The following is a 24,644-nucleotide window of genomic DNA, read 5'->3' on the forward strand; positions in this document are numbered from 1 at the left end:
TAGATGGAACCTCCTAAGTTAGGATAATAACTGTATTCTTACAATACATTAAGGCAAAAAAAAAACCCATTCAGAAGTAACTGTCAGACAAGCAGTTTTATAGTTTTATTTAATATTATTTAATTGTAGTTTCTAGCCAAGTCATTCTTGCAGTTATGCAGGATAATGTTCTTGCATGATCTACAGAGGGCATGGAACAAGGCTAGACTCAGCATTACTTTCAGAACAAAAACAGCATATTATGGAGGGGGGGGGACCCTGAAAACACTAGAAGATAAATGAGATCACAAGGGACCCCTTTATTAGATTTTTGTTACTTTTTTATTTTTCAGGCTTTCCTATCTATTCCAGAAGTGATTATCACAAATAACAGTGTCAATATCATAAAAAACAAGGACTAAGAGCATCCGATGGCATGCATTTTATATTGTTTTGGAACCATGTTATTTTAAGCAAAGGTTGCTCTCCTGGACAAGTTGAGGTGGAGTATTTGTATTAATTATTTGGCTGATTGGCTGATTGCTTCAGTGGTGGAAAAATTTAGTCTGATTTAGAACATAACCTTTGATATTTGGTGTTTATTTTCAAAATCTGATTTGTATTTGTTTTATTTTTTCACTATGCTATTTGATTTTGAGTTTCAATTTCCTGTGAAATTTGTACTGTAGTCCTGAATTTCTGCTGATATTTGTGCAGCTCAGTGATTTTATAAAGTTCAAAAACCTTTTACAAAAGTTCTTTAAAAGTTATTTTTCTTTTAGCAGCATTTGGTTGCCTTTAAAAAACGGGTGTTTTGTGATGGATCTCACTTGTGACACCCATTCTGGGAATGAGCAAATTCCATTCATTACAGCAATTATGGCCTTGATAGGAAAAACTCAGCACCTCCCATGTTATAAGGACCCATTTATTTCCACTAATATGTGTTTAGACCAGCAAACTCTTATTCTCAACCCTAAATAGTATACAGCAATTATCTCCAAAACACTGTTCAAAACTTGGGATATCAAACACTTTGGTATAACAATGGAACAGTTCAAAGATTTATAAACACCAACATTTATATTAGCAATTCCAGTGCCCGGAATAGCCCATGTTTATTCTTAAGACCAAGTACTCTTACCTTCACAGTGTGATCCTGAATATTGTTGTCTGCAATAGCTTGCAGAAAAGGCTGTGAGTGGTCAGTCAAAGTTAGTCGATGGGAATACATTTTTGACTTGTTTGGTGTGGTGTTGCCAGGAGAGCTACAGTGGTCTTCATCCTTTTCTTCATTGTAACTATAATGTATCTGACTAGTTTGCAAGCCTCCAGAAAAAATAGAGGACTTCAACCACTCTATAAAGAAATACATTTAAACATTCTGTTTTATCATACTATTTCTGTAGCTTCGTTAAGTAATTATTTAAAAATAAACTTAAGAGAAAATTATTCAAAAGCAGAAGTTTCTTTCTTGAGAACTGTCCACGCTTGCTGGAAATCAGGAGGTATACAAGTTTAATAAATTGTTCTTATTGTTTTTGTTACTGCCAAATTTTAAGAGATGAGCTTTTTTATACAGTTTGAGAAATGCAGGGACTTTATGCCATCCATTTTTGCCTATATAATTCTAGTACTAACATAAAGCTTCTAATACCAAAGCAACACCATTGGTCTGCCTAGTTCAATAAAATATATTCCCAACTGGAAATATTTCCCATAGTTTAAGACCCTTCATTCTTTGCTACATTTTAAACATTTTTTTTATTTACATAAAAAATGCCAGGCTTTAAAAAAAAACAAATAATGCAGTATATCATAGAATATGTATTTCTTGAATCTTAAAAATTAGCTCGTATTTTTAACAAGTTCACTGAATTATAAAACACGGACTAACTCTTATATACATTTACATTTAAAGTAAAACTGTAAAAATTCTTACTGGCACATTCAATCTCCACTGGAGAAAGTGGTGTACTCATTGCTAGATAGGAAGCATGTAGACCAAGAAGCAGACCTAAATTTCTTTCAGTGTCTATGAGAGGAGATGAGAGACTGCCAGTATCTGGTGTTGTGATCACTTCCTGATCAGGCTACAGAAAAAGAAAATAAACAAAACCAAAAGCCAATCCGTGATGAATAAACTGTGATTAAATAGTGACAATCACACTTTGTCAATGACTTTAATTTGGCATTCAGCTATAGAACTAAGGCAATATAGAGATATAGCATATTGGAGACACAGGGAAAAATTAATTAAGGAGGAAGAACTATTTAGAACGAGCAAGAACAACACTAAATTCAGAAAACCACTATTTCTGTTCCTTTATTCATTCTTGTTCTGTCAATTGCAGTGAAAGAATAAAGGGTCAAAAAGTTTACATATACTCTATTCATATGTAATCTGTGTTGTTGGATTTTTCAGTGGGAAACTAAGTTATTCTTTAAATTTGCACAGTAATCAAACGTAATTTGTAATGGAAAGCCGATACGATTTTAAATCTATATTGTAGAAATGTTAAGAATAAAACAAAGTTTAGCTTTTAAAACATTAAGTAATTCAAAAAGGCTAACAATTGTTCCAGTATACTTCTGAATTTGAGTTTATTGACATTCAATGCATCTGAATCATATTTGGTATTAACTAGGAATTATTTCCATACATGGCTTTCATAATCCAAGCAGTTGAGTTGTATGTTTGAAACTATAATAATGATAAATTATAATTCAAACATGGGTAATTCTTGACTTATGACTGATCGCTTAGGGACTGTTTAAAGTTACAACAGACACACACACACACACCGCCTGCTCCTCAAAAGCTCCATTTAACAATTCAAGGGTTCATATAACCATGAGTCCGGATAGTGGTTAAAGTGTAGTATTGCAATATGCAAATAATGCTTACACTGTACACCACCCAGAGAATGCTATGAAGCACTATCTGGCAGTATGTAAGCCTAAATGCTGTTGCTATAATGTTTGCAGCATGGAGAGCAGGAGTAGGTGTCATTAAGTAAGGCTGTCTTGCTTAACAGCCTTCGCACTTGCAACTATAATGAGCAGCTCCATTATAGTCACAACTCAAGGACCTCAAATACAGGGCATTTTCAGAGGAAAATAGAAAGATGAGCTGTCAAAGAAGTCAGTGTCTTATGAATCTAAGAGGAAATTGGATTAATTCATGATTCATAATTCTTCAGTGTGACGTGAAAATGTAGATAGGTGCCATACTTGTTATGGCATAGTAAGACTATTTTTTTCTTACTTGGCTCAATTTTGAGATAATTTAAGGTTGTTACCTCCATATATTGGCCAACACAAAAAGCATGCATTGATTCTTTTGTATCCTCAAACTGCAAAGCTGCCTCCAGGGCAACAACTGGATCTTCTCCTGCAAACTGGGCTAAAGAAAACAGAAAGCTATCAGTTTAGAAAGCACAGCAATTGAACTTGATATTGAGTTTGATATTTGCTTTGATAAATTAGTAGAATCTCACCAAGTATACCACTCCCTGTTAATGACTGGGTTTGGAAATCTTTTATATCATACACTTTGCCATCAATCACTGTCCAGAAGCCACCATCTTTATTGTGGTTTTCCAAGTCAGCTTTTCGTATAAGTGTCACTTCCTCATTATTTCTGCAATTCTGCCCTGTAAAGAATGTACCTAAGAGATGAGGAAAAATGTTAACTATGGTTTGTGACTAATTTTCCAACTGAAAAGAGTAAAACCAAAAAAGTAGGTAAGCATAACTTAATCATGTATTCTCCTATAAATATATTTTGTGGCATGCTTTTTCTAAAATCATAGATTTGAAAGAGCATTTAGGCCAACTTTCCATTTAATTCAGGAATCCAAATTGTAAATGCATCCAAAGTCTCTCCTTAATGACAGAAGATGAACAAGAGCTAGCTTTCTCATTAGGAAGTGGGGTTCCTAATAATTCAATCTGAATTGGACTTGGGACTGTTATACCACTGTTATACTATGCTCTGCATTCCAAGATAAAAATTAATAGATACAACATTCTTGCAGGAAGCTATCACATCTTCCACTCACCTTTTTCCTTAGCTAAACATACTATATATTTTTAATCTTCTTGCAATTGACAATTCCTAGAACCAAGAACAGTGATCATAAAGGGGTCTGTTAACTCAAAATGGAGAAAAAACACCTAAAACCTATCTGAAGAATATGTTAAAAACATTTTAAATATTTTCAGGAAAGAGCATACCCATTATTCCAGGCCAAGCTAAGTCTTCATTGTCATCTCTCTCTTTACCAGGAGCTAAATGGCTAAATCTGTCCAGATGTTCTAATAAGCCAGCTAATAAAGGAATCGCTCCAGCTTCCTGAATAAGTCCAGGATTTTTACTGAGAAGGAGTACTACAGATACTACTAACTCTGGAAGGAGTACACCTAAGGAGAACAAAAATTTTAGTAAAAAAATAGAATAATACATTTTGTGCATCCTCCCAATACATTTCAAATGGCTTGAATCCAGACTTGCAAATCAGCAAAATGATAACTTAGGCCATTTTTGCCCGTTCCCATTACACAGATGGTCTTCAATAGCAGCACTTCCATTTTTTTTTAAAGAGGGCACTCCCCCTTTCTTGACACAATCCACATTTATGGATCTAAATGTGTGCAACTAGATTTGTCCATTAGGTTTCTTATGTTTTACATATCATTACAAGCGATAAAATGGAATTAAAGCAATGCATCAGTACCTGTTAAATCCCCATCTACAACACGAGATACTTCTGCAAAATGCCTATGGCTTATAGAAGCAATGCTAGTTGCTACAGGCAAAATATCTCCAATGTGTGTACACAAAAGGGCCGTGTATTTCTTTAACAGAGAACCAACTCCTAGAAGCTCAGGACCTGTCAAGAAATAGAAATATCACATTCTGTTCATCATCATAGTATTTAAGCTCAGCAAAATTTAGAAGAAATTCATGTGAAATGGCTGTCTAATCCAATAGCAAGTGTTTCAACTTCTCCCCTCAAGCAAGATGCTATAGGGCACTGCATGCCAAAACAACTAGACACAAGGACATCCCCCCACCCTACATGCCATCTCTCTGCTAAACAACTAATTCCCCAAACACTGTCAAACTACCTAGTAGGGCTGTATTACTATTATTCTTCTCATCTTTCCTATTACTATTTCCTTACCTTCGTATGACTATATGTTTGTTGCTTGTATCTTACAATTTATATTGTTTTATTTAGTATCATAGTATGATTTACGTTGATTGCTTATTTAGTATACTATGATTATCACTGTTGTGTCTTATGATTTCTGATGGATGTATCTTATGATGATCCTGATCATCATTTATCACTTGCTGCTTGTATGTAAACTGAGAGCTTAAGCACCTGAGACAAAATTCCTTGTGAGTCCCATAAAGAACACTTGGCCCATAAAGAATTCTATTCTATTTTATGTAATGTCAACACTAATTACTTTGCCATACTTACTGTATGTATTAGAGACCTGTCCAAAATGATCTCCTGGGTATAACTTACTAACAAGCAAGCGCTGAAAACGCAGCAGTAAGTCCAAAGAAGCAGACCTTTCTTTATTATAATGTTCATGGTCTAAAGAAGAAGAAACGGGACGAGCCACATCTTTCAATTTAGCAATGGTTTGTGAAGCAATGTTCCTGGTGGGAATAATATTTTTTAAAAGGCTTTAAAAAGGTGAAGAAAAAAAATCTCTAGCCAACCACACACTAATATTTTGTTGAATTTTTTAACACATTATTTGGTATCAAAGTCCCAAATGTGTAATTACATCTTCCTCATTCCTCCACCCAGTATCAACCTTTGATAAACAAGTATTGTTTTCAGACATTGTGTAATATAACTCTTACTTTTATTCATTGTGGTAATCTATAAATCAAATAAATAAAAACCAAAGAAATTGTATAAAATACAACCTTAAGAATATTACCTATAAAGAATATTTTTCTTATTAAATTTCAATGTATTAACCATAATCTGCAATTTAAATGCTGCTTAAATAATCAATAGGGGAACATCTACTTAACAGATATAAGTGTTTCACTAATTGCATAAGCAACAGAGAACAATTTGCACAAATACACAATCACAAAGATCCTTCTTTGGACAACAGCAAATCAACCATCCTGGAGAACAACAATGAGCATGTGTATGGTTGATGGGTGCTGTGGCCCAGCACCAGAGGCCATAAAGTAGAGAAAAGACTGTTAAAGAGTACTTTTGAAATGTTTTCAACACAAAGATTGAAAAAGCTTTTTTTTTTTGTCTCCAAGCTCCTGAAATTTAGTTGTAAGCCTCGGGGTGGGGGTAATATGTAGTTTAAGAACCTCTGACTAAGGTCCTGGCTCTGGCTGTGACCTATAACTTTAAAATGAAATAAAACGAAACTAAACTAAACTAAACTAAACTAAACTAAACTAAACTAAACCTAAACTAAACTAAACTAAAACTAAAACTAAACTAAGAACCCCAGACCATGCTACGATCTGATATCAAAAATCCTATTTTAAAAGCAGAAGATAATTGTCCAGACTTGCAGAAGTTTACAACTCAAAACGGCAAGCTTACCAGATGTACCCTTAATCAGGACACTCATAAAATGATTTTTAGTGTCATCTTTATTCTCAACACAGTATGCTTCTTAGACAGTAGACAAAAATGAAAAGAAATCAAACATTAAAAAATGAAGAGGAACAATAATTTTAAGACACCTTTGTTATCAAACTAGAATACCTCAATAGTTGCTGGATTAATTGAACCAAGGGCAAGCTTTGTTTTCCTGCAGATTCGTAGATCCCAGTATTAATGAGGTCTTTATCTAATGGTGTCTTGTTCCGGTGAAGTGTTGATGCATTTGCTTCCTGCTCGTCAATTTCTTTTTCTTTCTGAGCTTCTTTTTTTGCCTCAATATCCTACAAAGCAAAAGATTTAAGTGAAAGCACTGCACATTTTCATTGTTATGTCCATTAAATAAGATATGTAATGCCCCAACCCCTAATGATTTATTGACTTTCCGGCTTCTGTCTCTTCAATGACTCTGCAACTCTACCACTTCCTAAAGCCCATATGGCTGTGAGAGATAAAGCAGAACGAAAGGGAATTCATACAAGGTTTTAAAAAAAACAAAGTTTCCAATCACATCTAACTTCTTACAACTGCACAGACCCATCAGTGTAATTTAATTAATAATAAAGAAATAATTTGCCATTGCCTCCTTTCAGAAATATTTTTTGCTTCAGGTCTAGACTATAATCCTAATATTTCCTGATGGCATTCCTGTAACACCCAGACAAGCTTACCTTTCCAAAATTAATAATGTTAACTACATGCAACCATCAAGATATCAAATAAGCCGCAATGTTCCAAGAAAAATTCTAAGCGTATTCAGGTTGGAGAAATGTGGTTATTGAGTCACGTGTCACAGAGTTAGTTAAAGTTACTTGTTGTTGTTGTTAGTTGCGAAGTCACATGTGACCCATCGCGACTCCATAAACAACATTCCTCCAGGCCTTCCTGTCATCTACCATCCTCTGGAGTCCATTTAAACTCACACCTATTGCTTCGTGACTCCATCCAGCCACCTCATTCTCTATCGTCCCATTCTTCTTTTGCCGTCATGCTTTCCCAGCATTAAGCTCTACTCCAGTGAGTCCTTCCTTCTCATTGCATGGCCAAAGTATTTGAGTTTCATCTTCAGGATCTGGCCTTCTAAAGAGCAGCCAGGGTTGATCTCCTCTAGGACTGACCAGTTTGATCATCTTGCAGTCCAAGGTACTCTCAGGAGTCTTCTCCAGCACCATAGTTCAAAGGCCTCAATTCTTTGGCGCTCAGCCTTTCTTATGGTCCAACTTTCACAACCATACATTGCAACTGGGAAAACCATAGCCTTGACTATATGCACTTTTGTTGGCAGGGTGATGTCTCTGATTTTTAGTATGCTGTCTAGACTTGAACTAAAGTTACTAGTAAACTCTAAAATAAAATGACTCTCTTGTCTTGTGTAAGCACCAACTTGTTTTTACTACATATGCTGAACTCCACCTAGTCCCCTATAAACACTGTTACCACATTAGATTAATGGATTTTGCTGGTGAACCAGAAACTAAGACCTCCAACATGAATATGAACACAATCAGTGCAGCCTCAGGAACATATTTGGTCCTCTAAATTGAATTTAGCCATAATCTTTTTATAGATTACAGGATTTCCCAATCCATACTACTTCTAGTTAATGGGGTAGACGATGCAATAATCTATGTATGCCATTTATTGATCGATAAATGACAATCCTTTCCCTTCATAAGCATTGCTAGCCTAAACATTCATAATTTACTTCAACAAAAATGATAAAGCACAGTAAAGTTACTTTGTAAACAAACGTGTTTTTCCAATCTGTAGTGAACACAAAGCCAACCTACCTGAATTTCTGCAGTAATAGCAGCATTCAGTGCAGATTCTAGACCCCCATCAGCCATCAAACTTCCAACCAGTAGATCAATCATAAATCTACGACCTGGGCTCACATTTGTTTCATTCCCTGAAACTAAAAGTTAACAACATTTTTGTAATCTATGACGTATTATTAACAATGTCTTTCTCTGTGTTATCTTCATGTATCTGTGAATGAAGCATACCTGCACTGGGTAAAAGTGCCGAAAGAGCTCTTGCTCGCTCCTCTGCAGTTGGTAGCAACACAGACCATCCACTTTGCAACACTGCTTGGGCAGCTGACTGCACAGTATTAAGCACACCAGCATTACTTGCTAAAGTCACTACTGTCTGCTTCAGACTGTTGAGCAAGACACTGCCTAACCCCAAGCCAAGGCATTCGGGATCAACTTGGTGACTAATTGCAGCATGAAGCTGAAAGACAAGCACAAACAATTTATAAACAGTGATGCAAATTCAAGAAAGAATTCTAACGTTGCAAATTAAACAGACATAGCTGTGAATTTTAAACATTTACTAAGGAATGTACTTTCAACAGACGTGAAAATTAATTAATTTATGTTATAAACACATCCCCAATTATATGGGAAATGAGTGTCGGCCTTGAATTATGGTGAACTAGGATCAAAAAGAATAACTACCGTATTTTTCGGACTATAAGATGCACCGGTGTATAAGACGCACCAAGATTTCGAAGAGGTAAGTAAGAAAAAAAAGTTTTAGATCTCCCCGGCCGCCAGGAGCACTCTGCAGGCTTCAGCAGGGCTGGGTTAAAGCAAAAATGCCCCCTTTTTTATCCGAAATACGGTAAATTGGAAGGGACTTTGTAGGTCACCCAGGCCAGTAATTGACAAGGTAATTACTTGTCCATAGACATACTATACTTTTTAAGGTGCAACCTAAAGATATTATTGTGATAACAGCTGTCACTCTTTCAGGGCCTACACAAAGACAGTAACAAATAAAAAATACGTGGTTTGGAAAATAACAAGTCAATGTTAATTCCAGCTAATTCAATAGTTAAATACCACAACTGAGATTCTGAGACTCCATTCTGAATGCTACTGCCATGATATTTAAAATACCTGCAGTCGTAGAAGATTCAAAGTAGCCACAGCCATACATTCTTTCTCCTGTGGAGGTGGCCAGTCAGAACTGCCATCCATTCCTTCTGTGACTTGTCTCAATAGGAGATCCAGCTGTTCAAATGTCATTGAGCAAACATCTACCACAAAGGGGACACGTAAACCAATTGACCATTCTGAACAAGATGACCAGGCAAAGCTCTGCAAGGAAAAGAAAAGAAAAATCAAAACATATTAGGATTAAATATTAGTATTTCTGGGATGTAGAACTGCTGGAAGATGCTCCCTTAGTCATCCATCTCTAAAAGCTATCAATTTTTAAATAAATTACAGTGGAAAATAACTGGGTAGTGAGTAACAATAGTTTAGGGCAAAGTACACAATTTAAAAAGTAGGGGGCTTACAATCAGCTCCCCAAAACTAATTAATTAATTAAGTTTATTTCTGCCTGTCACAATTGAAAGATTATTTGGCTTAAAATATCATCAAATATACTAAGACATCCATGTAAGAAAATAATAAAAATTGAAAACAAAAATAGAAAAGTGTAATAAATACATACACAATAAAATATATTTAAACAACCGCTGTGTCAAACCAAGAGATCCAATCAATAAATTATAGCAATATTTCATAATTCAACTTTCTCTTCTCAACAATTCAGTTTACATGTTCTCATAAAACATTAGCAAGTAATATTTTTATGTTATTAAAGTGGGAAATTATCTATTGCTGAAGAATAATCATATTAAGTAGTTCTGATTCTAACTGCAATAAAATATAAGTGAAATGGAATCAAATGTAATGTTTGCCTAAACTGAAAATCAAATTGAATTTGTGACTACATTGGAAATCAAATTGAGTTTTTGCCTAAACTGGCAATCAAATTTAGTTTTTGCCTAAAGTAGTCACCTCCTACTTTGAGTAATATAATTTCCACATCCTATTAAAAATGCCAAGTGCAGCCCCTGGTCCATCTAAAAGTAACTGAATCCTCTCGGGATAACTGATCTAATTTTACTTTGAGTAAGGTGAGAAGAACGTAATCATCTTTCAAATCATGATTAAATTTTCACCCTGCAAGTCGCCCTAGGAATGAATCTATTTCCAGGACCCATAAACGTAACAGAAGGCACATAAGCCCTACTTTTTAAGACATATGCAGAGCTTGGGAAACAGAAGTGAAAGTATTATGCATAGGAATGAAATTACTACATTCTATTCCTGAAATTTCATCCACCACTTATTTTTTTTAAAAAACTTAAGAGATTACATTTCAAAACAAGTTTTTGTACCAGAGGAAATCCCTGTCTCTGTATCCCTAAGTGTAATTTTGCTTCTGTTTTATCAATCATCTCCACCAAGTAAAGTAGGTGGGGGTGTTATTTGAAGAATAGGATTCTAATATGAAAAAATCATGCAGAGAAATAACTAATCCTAAAATGACAGTTCAAATTAGTCTATACTCACAAACATGCAAACTCAGAAATGGCAGTACAGCTATGATCAAAATGTAAATTTGAGGTGTAATGGAAGTTAAAAGTAGTCTGAATAACCATATTAGAAAAAACAGGTGGTACATGTGAAACATAAAATGCATAAATCTTAAATATGCAAATAAATCATTGTCAAAGGGATGAGTTAGATATGAAGCATAAAAGAGAAATGTGCTCTTAAATCAATTCCCCAACCTGGTTTGTAACCTCAAGAGAACTGTAAAGCAGGGGTCCCCAACCCCTAGGCCACGGCCCACTACCGAGCCGTGGCCTATTCGGAACTGGGCCAAACAAGTGGCTGGCTATAATACACAAGCATCCCACTACTCACGCAAGTCGAGCTGCACATATGCGCACCAGCCTGCCACTCACATAAGGGCTGCATGCGCATTGGCCTGCTGGTCACATGGGCCACTTTCCTTCCCTCTCCCCTCTAGCTGGGCCGCCAACCACAAATGTTGGGGACTGCTGCTGTAAAGGGAAAACTTACCTGGGCTGGTCCGCAGGCAACGCCAACAATGTGTTTTGAGTCCAATCCTGGAAGAGCAGTTGGCTCTGGTTTAGTAATCCTCAAAGTGTCAAAATGTTGGCACTGATCATTGCTTCCCCAGCTATAGACTTCACTATCTTCCGTGAGGGCTAAACAGTGAGTAGAGCCAGCTACTATATCTATAACTTTTTTCCCTGAAGGCAAAATGATGAAACAAAAATTATGACAATAACCATTCTCATTATAACTTGAAAGAAAAATTTAAATAAAATACTTTAAACCTGATCTTGAAATCATTTTAGTTATATTTCATATTATTCCATTAGGAACAATAGCTATAGCAATGATGGTGAAACTTTTTTGGTGGCCGTGCCAAAAGCCGGGGGAGCACAGGGGGGCGGAGGTCGTGCACCAGCGTGCTACACCCATAATGCTATGTGCGAGACACACACCCCGCGTATGCGCATGAACGTGACCAGTGACTCCTCCCCCCCTGCTTTTGCGGCAGTTTTTTTGCCCTCCCCATGCTCCAGAGACTTTCTAGGAGCCTGGGGAGGGTGAAAACAGTTGAAGACCCCGGAGGGTGAAAAACAGACCTCCGGGGAATCTGTAAGTTTGGGAATGGTGACTTCCGGTTTGTCCATAGGGCCGATTTTCAACCTCCAGAGCCTTCAGGAAGCTTCCCTGAAGGCTCCAGAGGGCGAAAAACGGACCTACAGACAAACCAGAAGACAGTTCCGGTTTGTTTGTAGGGCTGGTTTTTGCCCTCCAGAGCCTTTAGGGAAGCCTCCTGAAGGCCCCTGAAGGCTCCAGAGATTGAAAATCAGCCCTACAGACAAACTAGAAGTCACCATTCCCAAATGTCCAGGTTCCCGTTTTTCACCCTCCAGAGCATTCAGGGGCCTTCTTCCCTGAAGCCTCCGGAGGGTGAAAAACAGCTTCAAAAGAAGGCTGAAGTCAGCTGGCCAGCGCATGCATGCGCGCTGGCCAGCTGACAGGGCAACGCCTCACGTGCCCTGGCAAATGGCTCCGCCTGCCACCTATGGGACACATGCCATAGGTTCGCCATCAAAGAGCTATAGGCTTCTCTTTTTTGAAGTTAATATCTATGAGGGATCCTTGGTGCTCTCTGAGCCTTTTTTTTTTTTGCAGACATTTCATTACCCACACTAGTTAACATCATCAGTGCTATTGAGACTAGCACTGATGACTCATCAGACTGGCACTCATGATGTTATCTAGTGTGGGTAATGAAACATCTGCAAGAAAACAAGCAAGCTCACAGAGCACCAAGAACATCTCATTTCAACCCTGAGCTACAAATATTCTCCTTTGTTAATATCTATTGCTGCAAACTGAAGGCCAAGGCCATTCCTGGCAGAGGCCAACCAGTTGACTGTGAGAAATAGGGCGTAAGAAATAATACACCTTCCAAAAAGTCTATAAAAATTACCACTCTTTGTGATACGATAATTGCAATTGTAATATGATAATTGTAATGTCTAATTCTTTTTAAAATCAGTAACCAACAACTTAACTGTGGAAGCTAACTGTAGACAGTTATTACAATATAGTAAGCATACTTTCTCCCGAAAGAACAATTTACTTATTCTTACTCTCTGCTTCTATTTTAACATACTAAAACCTGTCTCATTTCATAACTATATAATTTCTATATACTTTATGTATACTAAAATTGAAAACATTCAAGGTCTACTAGAACTGGGCAGTCCCTCTGACCCAAAGGATGTATGAATCAGGTTTTTCTATCATTCCTGCTATAAAGTGCAAATATAGGGTGAAAAAGCAAATGTAAAATGTGAAAAAGAGTGACTGTCTCAAAACTGAATTTTGATTTCAGGAACTAAACTATTTCTTACCATTAAAAAAAGGAATGGCTTTAAAATATATTGGATTTTTTTTCTTATATCAAGTTATGTGGTTTTTATCATTATTTTATTTGCTATTTAAATTAGATTTCATCATCCAGAGGAAGTGGTATATGTAATTCATGCCCAATTCTAATTTTTATGAAATCATTCATGGATAAATTACGCAAATTCATTTATCATTTTAAGGAGCTAAGGAGTCGCAAAGATGGAGAAATCTTTTTAAGAGCTGCCATGTAATGTCAGCTATGTCTCCACATACGTTTAAGAGTACTTTGTTCTTTGGAATCAACAGTTTACACTAGAATCCTAGTATGTTAATCACAATATTCCACATATTATCTTTAAAAAACAAAAGAATCTTTATGTCAGTTAGAGAAGATTTATCTTGACTCTTGATCATTAGGAATTTTTACATACACTGAAAAATGTTGCTTGGATAACTGTCACCTAGAGCAGGCATTAAATTAACAATTTCTAGGAATTATCAATTTCTAGATTAACATATCAAGCAATTTCCTCTTCACTCACCTTGCAAGCCTTCCAGCAATTTGGGATAACGAACATGTTCTTCAGTTCCATGCCCAAGCCTCTGATTGTCTCCCTTTCCCCATGAATACACCTGTCCATCTTTTGTTAGAGCAAGTGAGAACTGACTCCCACAGCGTACTTTAACAACATCCAAGTCTTGAAGTTTTTCAATCAGTTTGGGAGTTTTGCAGCCATCGCTGCCACCTCTTCCCAATTTTCCATAGTCTCCATCTCCCCAAGACCATACTTGACCTGGAAAAATGGATCTCAGTAAGGCATAATAATAGAATAAGCAATATCTGCACTTTCAGGCAATGGAACGTTGCAAATAAATATGAAAGTAGATATAAATAACTGTAAAATGTTAATATTCCCAACTATTTCTGTAAGAAAGAGCAATTTTCAAACAATATTTCTACTATTTTTTTACTAGCTGAAAAAATAGTACTTTACCTAGAAATAATCTAAGAAACTGAAAATGTATCAATATTCTGGTTTGTTTAGGTACAAATTGAATGTGCTTCTACAATGCTTCCTGATGTTACTTTATATCATTTTATGTTCCACTACCAAAAAACTTCAGCTTGGTAGAAATGAGAGAAACATTCTTTTGTATACAGCATTCAAATATTTACATAATCTCCCCCTTCCATTTTGAAAGCTACATCAAACCATTGCTATTCTTCTAAGAAAAGAAAATACATTTCTCTTGAAATCATCATTTGCTAATTTTTAACAGCTAAATCATGGTTTTATTCTTAGGGAGTTGCTATTATATTAATGCTTGTTATTCTTTGACCTTTTTTTACTATTTAAGTTCCTACAGTACGCAAAGCACCGTTGACCAAAGGAAATCTACAGCATTTTAATAAGAACAAAACTATTTTACAGCAAATAAACACAGCGTGGTTTCCCAGTCTCATGATCTCAATAATGTTGCAGATTGTGTTACTCACCATTTTCTGTTACAGCAAGAGTCTGGGCATCGCTACTCCCACAGGCTACATCAATCACTTTCAATCCTTTCAGGCCAGTAACCAAAACTGGAATTGTCTGGTCTTCACTGGAGCCTTCCAAATAAAAAAGAAAGTGAGAGACCCTCGCTCAAGATTCACAGTAGGAGTAAAAAAATTGGGGTCGCCAGGCCCTCTGATTGTAATGGCTTGAATCAGGGTAGGGATTTCCCTTTTAAGTGATGAAACATAGAAGACAATGGTGAGAGCTCTAAAGTAGGTCTAATCCATTTAAAAAATCCACTTCACAATAAACAGATTTTGCTTAATGGTGACAGTTACAGCTGTCCTTGTCCCTAAACACATTAAGTGCAGCCCCACAGCATCAACAATCTTGCTCGTTCTTGTTAAAGAGGCTCTGGAGATCCCAGAGGGCATTTTAATAGCCCCATCACAAAACGTGTATTTGACAGCAAAACTATTCGCTTTCAGTGATGTTAAGGGGTGGGGGGAATGAACTTGTTAAATCCACCCATTTAAAAAATGAAAAAAAAATGCCTACGCCTGTCACAGAGCTATTGGCCACACTATCTGCAGCTCCAGAAGAGACTGAAGAGGCAAAAACAGAAGGAATTGTTCAGCCCTTTTGAGGTAGTTCAGACAAGAAGCACAAACCATGGTACTAGCACTATCTTTATTGCTACCTCAAGTCTGATAGCATTTCTCCCCTCCTTTATTTTTACTTTCCAGAAAATCTATGGCGAGTCCCTTCTGAGGCATTTATCATGTCCCTTCCGTTTCTGAGATACCTTCTGAATAATGGTTGTCTAAGTCTCTGTTAGTTAGTTAGTTAATTTTATTGTCATTGCACATGGTACAACGAAATTAAATGCCATCTTCAGTGTGCACTGTAACTATAAAAATAAAAACACAAACATCCTTTACATTCTATATAATTGAAAATTGAAAACCTGACATTGCACTATACCATAGAATTCAATATGGTTACTGGCCTGGGATAGAAGCTGTTTTTCAGCCTATTTATCCTTGTTTTTATTATCCTGTACCATCTGCCAGACGGTAATAGTTCAAAAAAAAGGGTGCCCAGAATGAGATGGATCTTTAAGAATGTTTTGAACTTTCTTAAGGCAGTGGAGCTATAAAGCTCTTACAAAGAGGGAAGGGGACAACCAATTATCCTCTGGGCAATGACATTGACCCTCTAGAGCCGGGATGGCGAACCTATGGCACGCGTGCCACAGGTGGCATGCGGAGCCATTTGTCAGGGCACGCGAGGAGCTGCCCTGTCAGCTGAATTCGCCATTTTTTGAAGCCATTTTTCACCCTTCCCAGGCTTCCCTGAAGCCTCCAGAGCGCTCAAAATGGCGCTCCGAGCAAACCGGAAGTCCAGTTTGCTCGGAGCGTCGTTTTGAGTGCTCCGGAGGCTTCAGGGAAGCCTCCTGAAGGTCGCTGAAGCCACTAGAGGGCCTCCGGGGGCGGGGAGACTGTTTTTGCCCTCCCCAGGCTCCTATAAAGCCTCTGAAGCCTGGAGAGGGCAAAAAGACCATGCAAAAAAGGGGGGAGCGCCTGTAGCGCGTGCATGCGCACTGGGGGGGTCACGCATTGCATTATGGGTGTGGCACACCCACGCATGACCCCCCTGCGCTCCCACTTATGGCACGCGATCTAAAAAAGGTTTGCCATCGCTGCTCTAGAGCGCTGTCCTATCTGCCACTGTGCAATTGGCAAACCATACACAGATGCAGTAAGTTAAAATACTCCCTATGGTGCATCAGTCAAAGACCACCAGCAGTTTTCCATTCAATTGTTGTTTCCTGAGAAGTCTCTGTGGCTTTTCCACCTGTCACCTAACGTCATTCCCATATACCATTATGGAAACCCAATGAAGCCAAAAAAGGATGCCACCTCCTGCTTTAAAGAAAATATCAGAAACATACCATGACCTAGTCTGCCATAGTTTCCTCGGCCCCACGTGTACAATTCTCCATCAGCTGTTATTGCAGCACTGTAGGTGCCTCCACATGCAATATGTACAACGTGTTTTCCAGCCTGCTTCCCAGAGAGAGCAGAAATCATTTTTGGTTCTTCTAAAGGCCTAAAAGAAGGGAGTGGAATAGGAAAGCACAACTATGAGAATTAACAGAACACATATTATAAAATGGCAACAGATTCCATGCAATAACTATAAACAAATCAAAATGGACATCATATACTATGCAGGCTATTATTAGAAAAACAAGCTATTCAAAGAAAATGTTGGCTTCCTAGCATTTCAAGCAATAGCCACACAGACACGTAAAATACATGCTGGCTTGCATTCTTGCATTGAACAAGGAGCTGCCCGATTTTCTAAATGGGCCCTTCCAAATCTATGATGCTATATTTATCAAAGGTTTCACTGCTGTGTAAGACAGATTTCCCATACTATTCAACTGTCTGGTTGCAGAAATTTATAGCAAGATGTGCAGATGCAAATGTTGCTGTCTTACTTATAATCAGAATGATTGGAGTTGAGTATCCCAAAATATGTTAATGTTCTGCATAAATCAATATTCTTAATATTGGGAAAATTTTCTAACACATGCTCCAACGTTTTATTTATTTTGCTGGAAACTTTGAAGAATCATCTCTTCTTACACTCGCATTTATAACCACACAGTTTGGCTTACTGCTTTCCAAGCTTTTGCCTCATCTGACCCTAATACGGATCAATGTCCATCAGAATTACAAAGCAGAAATGCAACTGCTAATTTAGTATGCTAAAAATAAAAATAAAAACAGAAGCAGAAAGCTCCCCATCAATCATTGCTAACATTGAATTCACTATTGAAACAGGAACAAATTATATTAACCTGGAGGAAATAATCCCTTTAAAATGAAAGATTGACCTCAAATAAATACAAATCCAGACAAAAATCATGGATGCTGCTAGCTTCCCTACATGTCAAGTTTGTCAATCCCAGCTGAAAATAAATGTGAAAATTTAATTTCCACCACAAATAATATCCTTCCTTCATCCCTCCCTCCTTTCTTCCTTTCTCAAGAATGTATGTTTGTGTACATGTGTATCTATCAAAAGCCACCCTCTAGAAAGCAAGCTTTGCCAGGTTTCTGTTAAAGGCACCCACAATTATATCTAATGACACCTATACATCATGCCAGTTTGTAACAGATAATTTCAGTTTATTTTTTAACCTAATAATCCTTGTTTCCAGCATTTTTTTACTGGTTTTAGTCTCAATAAATGCAAGTGGGAAGAAAGCATTTTACAATCAAGCCTCTTACCACAAGCTATCTAAAATACATACACAGTATCTCCATGGCCCAGTCGTCCACCATCTCCACAACCCCAAGAGAAAACTTCTCCAGTTGCAGCTAAAGCCAGATAGTGATGTCCATCTGAGTGTGCTGCAATTTTAATAATATTTCTAGAAGGCAGACTTTGTACAAGTTGTGGTGCCTAGATATAAACACACACAAATAAAAACTCTGCATTGAAGAACAGCAGAAAAAGTCAAGTAAGACCCCTTACAGACAGAAATTATAGAATATTCTCAAAACTTTTCAATAACTAATTCGATAACTATGTTTTTCACTCAAACTAAGTATATTTAAGTAATTAGATACAAACTATATTCAACATGGAAAAATAATCACATATCCTGATTTATATGTTACAAAGGCTTTAAAACAAGGACTTTTTTTCCATTTCCATTTTCTTTTCAACAAAAGCACCGGATAAGGTCATCCCTCATTTCGGGGTCTACTCTTTTCAATATTCTAAAGCAGAACTGAAACACCATGGAAGCTTTTTTTTTTTAAAGGATTGCTTTAAATTCACTTGAGTTTGCTTGAATTATTGAAGAAGACATAACACATGAACTGAAACAGTAAAAAGATCTCAGTACAGATATCTATATACTGTACTACTGAAACTCTCGTGTATGTTTGTTTCTAACAACTGGGTGAAATTAAAACCAGCCAATTGGGTGCTTACTTATAAAACCAGCCATCACTGTGCCTTCCGACTATACTTTCCAGAAACCATAGGTTGCACGATGCAAGAGAAGATGGGAGAGTTGTATCTGCACCTTCTTTCTGCCTCCCTCTACACCTAACTGTCCGGCGACAAGGTCTGACAGATAAGCAGTGATTGGCCAATTTGGAATTGAGGCTGAAATTTGAAATCTCTTAACCACTGTAGGCACTTGCTGGCAAGGTTAAGGCTGGCTGGCTGGGGAGCACCAGAAGTCAACACATGAGCTCTTTTCCTCCCTGAAGGGAGAGGACCCTTGAGGACATGACAGGATGGGGAATGGAAGTTCTGTTTTCCTCATAGCCCACATTTCCCTTCGTTTCCCCAACCCCCCAGCAAAATGACAGGCAGTTCCATAAGTCAGTCAAGGAGCAGAAGGAGTTATTTCCGACACTCCCTACCAGCTTCCCATAAGCAAAATCAATGGGGAAGGCAGTAGGAAGTTGGAAGTTGTGCCCACTTCATTTGTTTTTCTGTGCCCCTCCCCCCAATGGTCATTCTGTTTTTCCCCTTAGAAATTTCTCTAAAAGCATGGTCCAATGGGTTACAGGATATCTAATATATTTTAAAGCTGAGAAAAATGGACGATTTCTCAATTACAAGCTTAAAATTTGTACAGTAAGAATGTTATCTTTTGTTGTAAAAGGAAGCTAGAAAGTAAATTAAAACCACGTACCAATGTGTCATTATTGTAGGCTTGGGTATAAACACGCCCATTTTTGGACAAGATCAGAAAACGCTTCTCTGCACAAGCGATCTGTGTAACTCCAAGACTGGCAAGTCCTTCACACTGAATTGGACCACTGACATTCGAGTAGTATTTCCATCCTATTAATCCCCATGCTATAAACTCCTGCAAAGAAGCCTAGAAGGAAATTCATCATTTGAGAAAATATCAACAATTATTCTTAAATATGAATAATTAGTATCTTGCATAAATAATTCCAATTCAACCATGTTACTGTTTCAGTTGAGACTAAACAGACTTCAGAAAGATAGTTAGATAAACTTGAATAGATGACAGTGTCTGGACTTCATTAATTTGATTTAATCTTTATGAGAAGCATCTAAAAGATTGGACAGTTCTTCTATAATCTAGCAATTACAAAATCTACCAAAAGTCAAAGTACCCTAACCCACATTAAACAAGGAATTCAGAATCTACAAGACTGCATGATTAAACTGCTCTTGAAACTGAGATGTACATAAAAGGCAATTTATGGCAGTAGGGCAAAGTTTAAAAATCCATTACAGTAAAGTCTCTTACATAAGCTTTAGAATATCCCCAATTTAATTTATCCAATTTGTTGTACATTACCTTATGAGATGTTGGAGAGCTGCATTGTGGGGGCATGCAGGGAGTGGCTAAGCGATCCAGGTGAGCCATAACCACAACCGCTGTTTGCCTTAAATCAATTGCTAGTTCATTGTCCTGTGGCAATATTAGGTATCTTAGGAAATTTTCATTTGGACTTAGTGGATAAGCCAACACCTAAAATAAACACAACCTTTAAATTTTTTATCTTAAGCAATACCTGTTTAAAGCCACATATTAAAGAGCTAAACATTTTTAACAAGATATATTATAGGGAGTTATAGATTTTATGACAGATCCACATGTAATTAACAAGATTTATACAATATTTTACCAAAAATATGATTGACGGCTTTACTTATTCTGCAGATCATGGATTTAGTACACAGAACTGATCATCAGAACTAACAGTGGTGTACACAATAATGCCAGTTTTTGTATTATAACGATAACTACAGAATTATTTCAACTTTCATTTCCCCGCATTTCATTTCTTCTGCACTCAGAAATTAAAAATATTTCAGAGAATTTATAGATATACATAAATTGCAATTTAAAATAGATCCCACAATTATCAATTTGAAGTATGATTATTAATATCGGCAAAATAATTGTACTTCTCAGTCATGGTACCTGCCAATGGAACAGATCCTCATTATGAACTAGATGTTAGTCTTCCAGAAAACTTGACTTTCCCCATAAAGCCAGATTGTTAATTGAATCTGGCATATATGGGATTTGATTATGTGATAGTTTTTTGGGTCCTTGGTTACAGTATGGTTTTTTTTTCAAAATGTATTATTGTATTTTTATATTTATGAGGTCACTAGCGAGAAGCCGGTTCTATACTTTTTATACATACATACATTCATACATACATACATACATACATACATACATACTGTTCCATGAATGTACAAAAGCATGGTTGTAGTCTAAATAGAAGCACTGAAGTACAAACCTGAATTTCGTCTTCTGTATTGTTCATCTCTTTGTTACAAATTATATTCTGAAATCTCTGCAACAAAGGAAGGAGAGGGGCACTGGTTCCCTGTGCTGAGCGTTCATTATCTGTTTCTCTTGTTCCACTATCCCAGAGTTGAAGCAATAATATCACGGCAGACAACATTTGGCTGAAAAAAGAACTGAGACTAAATTGAAGGCATGGAGGAATAAATCTTGCCACTTCTATTTCTCTCGGTTTTTTTCAAGCACTTCCCTTCACACACACACACACATATAAAATGTTCCCCAAAGCTATTATATTTAAATGATGCTGAATTCTGCAACGAAAGATCTCTTAAAGGGCTTACCTCAGTGTGCCTCTCTGAACAGCCAATTCCAGTAATATAGCAAGTGCTAAGTGCTGGTCTTGCAGTGGAATGCTTCCGGAGCCTTTTAAACCTGGAGCTCCATGGACGTCTCTAATTTAAAAACAGAAATATATTTACTTACAAACACATCCGCATACATTATATTGCCAAAAGTATTCGCTCACCTGCCTTTACTCGCATATGAACTTACTGTAAGTGACATCCCATTCCTAATCCATGGGGTTCAATATGATGTCAGTCCACCCTTTGCAGCTATAACAGCTTCAACTCTTCTGGGAAGGCTGTCCACAAGGTTCAGGAGTGTGTTCATGGGCATTTTTGACCATTCTTCCAGAAGTCCATTTGTGAGGTCACACACTGATGTTGGACGAGTTTACGTGGCCTACCACTTGGTGGCTGAGTTACTGTCATTCCCAAACACTTCCACGTTCTTATAATACAGCTGACAGTTGACCGTGGAATATTTAGGAGCGAGGAAATTTCACGACTGGATTTGTTGCACAGGTGGCATCCTATCACAGTTCCATGCTGGAATTCACGGAGCTCCTGAGAGTGACCCATTCTTTCACCAATGTTTGTAAAAACAGTCTGCATGCCTAGGTACTTGATTTTATACACCTATGGCCATGGAAGTGATTGGAACACCTGATTCTGATTATTTGGATGGGTGAGCGAATACTTTTGGCAATATAGTGTATATACAGTACAGAACTTAGTAGTTCACCATTCTATTATCCAATGTTTTCCCTAAAATATCTAAATACTATTCGCTCACTCTATCAATTCTACTCTTCCAATTTCTTTATAAACAACCATAATACAACACTGCTATTATATTGACCCTCATTTAATGTAAATTTATAAAAGACATGTATGGATATCTTAATGACATGAATGTAAACAAAACAAAAAGAAATGTAAGGCAGAGTTCACATTCCTTATGTTGCTATTTTTAAAGCAGTAATATGATATCCAAGTATTTAATTCCAGGTTATTTAGGGTAGGACGTCTCTTACTCTTTAAATCAGGGTTGCACAACAGCCTTTAAAAAGTGAACAAATTCACCATTCTGAAAAGTACACTGCCAAGCATCTCCAATGCTTCACAGTCAGCTCTAACACTGCTATCACTTCACTAACCATCAAACTGCTGCTTGAGGCACATGTTCCTTTGCAGCCCATAATTATTTTTGATTTATCAATGTGACCCTTTCGCTTCTACAAATTGTGAGGCTGTTTTAAATATTCTAGATTATAATTCCAATATTTATCAAACGCCACAATGGCTAGGCAGGATGATTTTATTAGACTCTTCAACCCATATGAAAAACAGTAAGTTCGCCTGCTCCAACTTATTCCAACACAAAGGAAGACAAAAGAAAAATAATGGTCATGCTCAAAATCATGTTTCAGTAACACGATTTGTATTAAAACATGGACCAAGCTCAAACAGTATTTTGAAAACTTACCCAGTTACAACAGACCTTAGAAATTTAGTTGCTCTCTCCACAACTTCCAACCATACAGAGGATACTGTTCCTTCGTCAAACAGGGATGCTTCTGATAGGGCTCGAAGCGCATCTAGGGACTCTTGTAATAATTCACTGCAAAGATCGGCATCCTCACCTACAAATGCAATGTGTTTTAGCTGTGGTACATATTTTCACAGCATGTGATTGGGCAACTGAAAAGGTTTTTTTGGGGGGGAGGGGAGGGTTTCCCACCAAAACTATCTGTAAATTTAGGCCAGTTATGCAGTACTCAGCCTGTAACTTATACCTGATCTCCAAGCTCGCCGTAGGAACGCAAAGGCAAACGAAAGGGCTGCTCTGGATCCTACTCGGGCGAGACCTTCAACACCTTTGCTTACAGATCTAGGACTACAAGAGAGAAATTGAGGAATGATCTCTTGCTTAAATCCTAAGCAAACTTTCCCCCCAAAAGGTATAAACAATAAATAGGTGTTTCTGGGACACAGTCAGGAAACAGTGGACTATCATTCTGACCTAAGCTTTATAGGAATTGATCTTCCATGTAAAACAAAAATGCTACAGACAGTCCACGATTTACAACATTTAGTGTAAAGTTCAGTGTAAAGTGTAGTTAGTTCATTTAGTGACCATTCGAAATTACAATAGCACTGAAAAAAGTGACATGACCATTTTTCACACTTACGACCATAGTTGCATCCTCCCGTTCATGTCATCAAAATTCAGACATTTGGCAACTGACTCATATTATGACGGTTGCAGAATCCCAAGGTCATATGACTGCCTTTTACAACCTTCTGACAAGCAAAATCAACGGGGAAGCCAGATTCACTTAACAACCACGTTACTAACTTAACAACTGCAGTGATTCACTTAACAACTGTGGCAAAAAAGGTCATAAAATGGGGCAAAACTCACTTAACAAATGTCTCGCTTAACAACAGAAATTTGGGGCTCAATTGTGCTCGTAAGTCGAGGACTACCTGGAATTCCTTATGTACAGAAACAAAATCCTAATGATATTATTACAGGATAGAACTGGGATATGTAGAGAAGGACAGACTGGATTTCTTTCATCAAACTTTTACCTTTTCTTATCCACCATGGGCAAAGGGATATTGCTGCTTTTCCGCTTCACCTTGACATTCTCCAGAAGAATGCTCCTATTTAACGCGATAAAGTAGCGTTCTAATATAGCAAGCCTCTGTTTCAGTCTGAGAGCAGAGAGAGTTGTGGTAGCAGTCTTCTTGGCTAGAACCTGCTGTTCTTTTACTAATACATAAAGGCAGTCTTTCAGTTCGTTGACATCTATAACAAACATAAGAGCAATGCACTTAGCAAAATGTATAACACTATTCGGAAATGAATATAGTTTTGAATTATAGAACTATGTTCATAATTAAGATATAATAAAAATCTAACAGGGATGAATGTTAACAGAATGTTTTGGGAAGGGTTTCTTGTTTGAGTTATTATTAAATTTACTGAATTTCTAGTTCAGAAAGAAGACATTCGCCTATTTTTGTACTAATCATTC

At 37.1% G+C, this 24,644-nt stretch overlaps 1 protein-coding gene across 6 annotated transcripts in view; it reads right to left on the reverse strand.

Annotated features, from left to right (window-relative positions):
• The window catches only part of HERC2 (HECT and RLD domain containing E3 ubiquitin protein ligase 2), a 120,917-nt gene that overhangs the window by 82,691 nt on the left and 13,582 nt on the right, over positions 1 to 24,644 (reverse strand). For 5 of the 6 annotated variants that reach the window (XM_081946432.1, XM_081946430.1, XM_081946434.1 and 2 more), the window contains exons 5-27: positions 24,196 to 24,415; positions 23,397 to 23,497; positions 23,087 to 23,243; positions 21,598 to 21,708; positions 21,246 to 21,417; positions 20,288 to 20,461; positions 19,646 to 19,834; positions 18,242 to 18,393; positions 16,871 to 17,028; positions 14,916 to 15,029; positions 13,960 to 14,211; positions 11,540 to 11,733; positions 9,554 to 9,754; positions 8,654 to 8,882; positions 8,438 to 8,562; positions 6,753 to 6,931; positions 5,475 to 5,659; positions 4,719 to 4,874; positions 4,219 to 4,404; positions 3,480 to 3,650; positions 3,282 to 3,385; positions 1,922 to 2,072; positions 1,124 to 1,338 (exon numbers count right to left, since the gene is read on the reverse strand). In XM_081946432.1, the coding sequence (XP_081802558.1) occupies positions 1,124 to 1,338; positions 1,922 to 2,072; positions 3,282 to 3,385; positions 3,480 to 3,650; positions 4,219 to 4,404; positions 4,719 to 4,874; positions 5,475 to 5,659; positions 6,753 to 6,931; positions 8,438 to 8,562; positions 8,654 to 8,882; positions 9,554 to 9,754; positions 11,540 to 11,733; positions 13,960 to 14,211; positions 14,916 to 15,029; positions 16,871 to 17,028; positions 18,242 to 18,393; positions 19,646 to 19,834; positions 20,288 to 20,461; positions 21,246 to 21,417; positions 21,598 to 21,708; positions 23,087 to 23,243; positions 23,397 to 23,497; positions 24,196 to 24,415 (3,896 nt within the window). The remainder of the gene's footprint in view (positions 1 to 1,123; positions 1,339 to 1,921; positions 2,073 to 3,281; positions 3,386 to 3,479; positions 3,651 to 4,218; positions 4,405 to 4,718; positions 4,875 to 5,474; positions 5,660 to 6,752; positions 6,932 to 8,437; positions 8,563 to 8,653; positions 8,883 to 9,553; positions 9,755 to 11,539; positions 11,734 to 13,959; positions 14,212 to 14,915; positions 15,030 to 16,870; positions 17,029 to 18,241; positions 18,394 to 19,645; positions 19,835 to 20,287; positions 20,462 to 21,245; positions 21,418 to 21,597; positions 21,709 to 23,086; positions 23,244 to 23,396; positions 23,498 to 24,195; positions 24,416 to 24,644) is intronic. The other variant, XM_081946433.1, reaches the window with a different exon arrangement.

This window comes from Natrix helvetica (assembly GCF_964273705.1).
Source record: "Natrix helvetica genome assembly, chromosome: 3".
NCBI classification, from domain to species: domain Eukaryota; kingdom Metazoa; phylum Chordata; class Lepidosauria; order Squamata; family Natricidae; genus Natrix; species Natrix helvetica.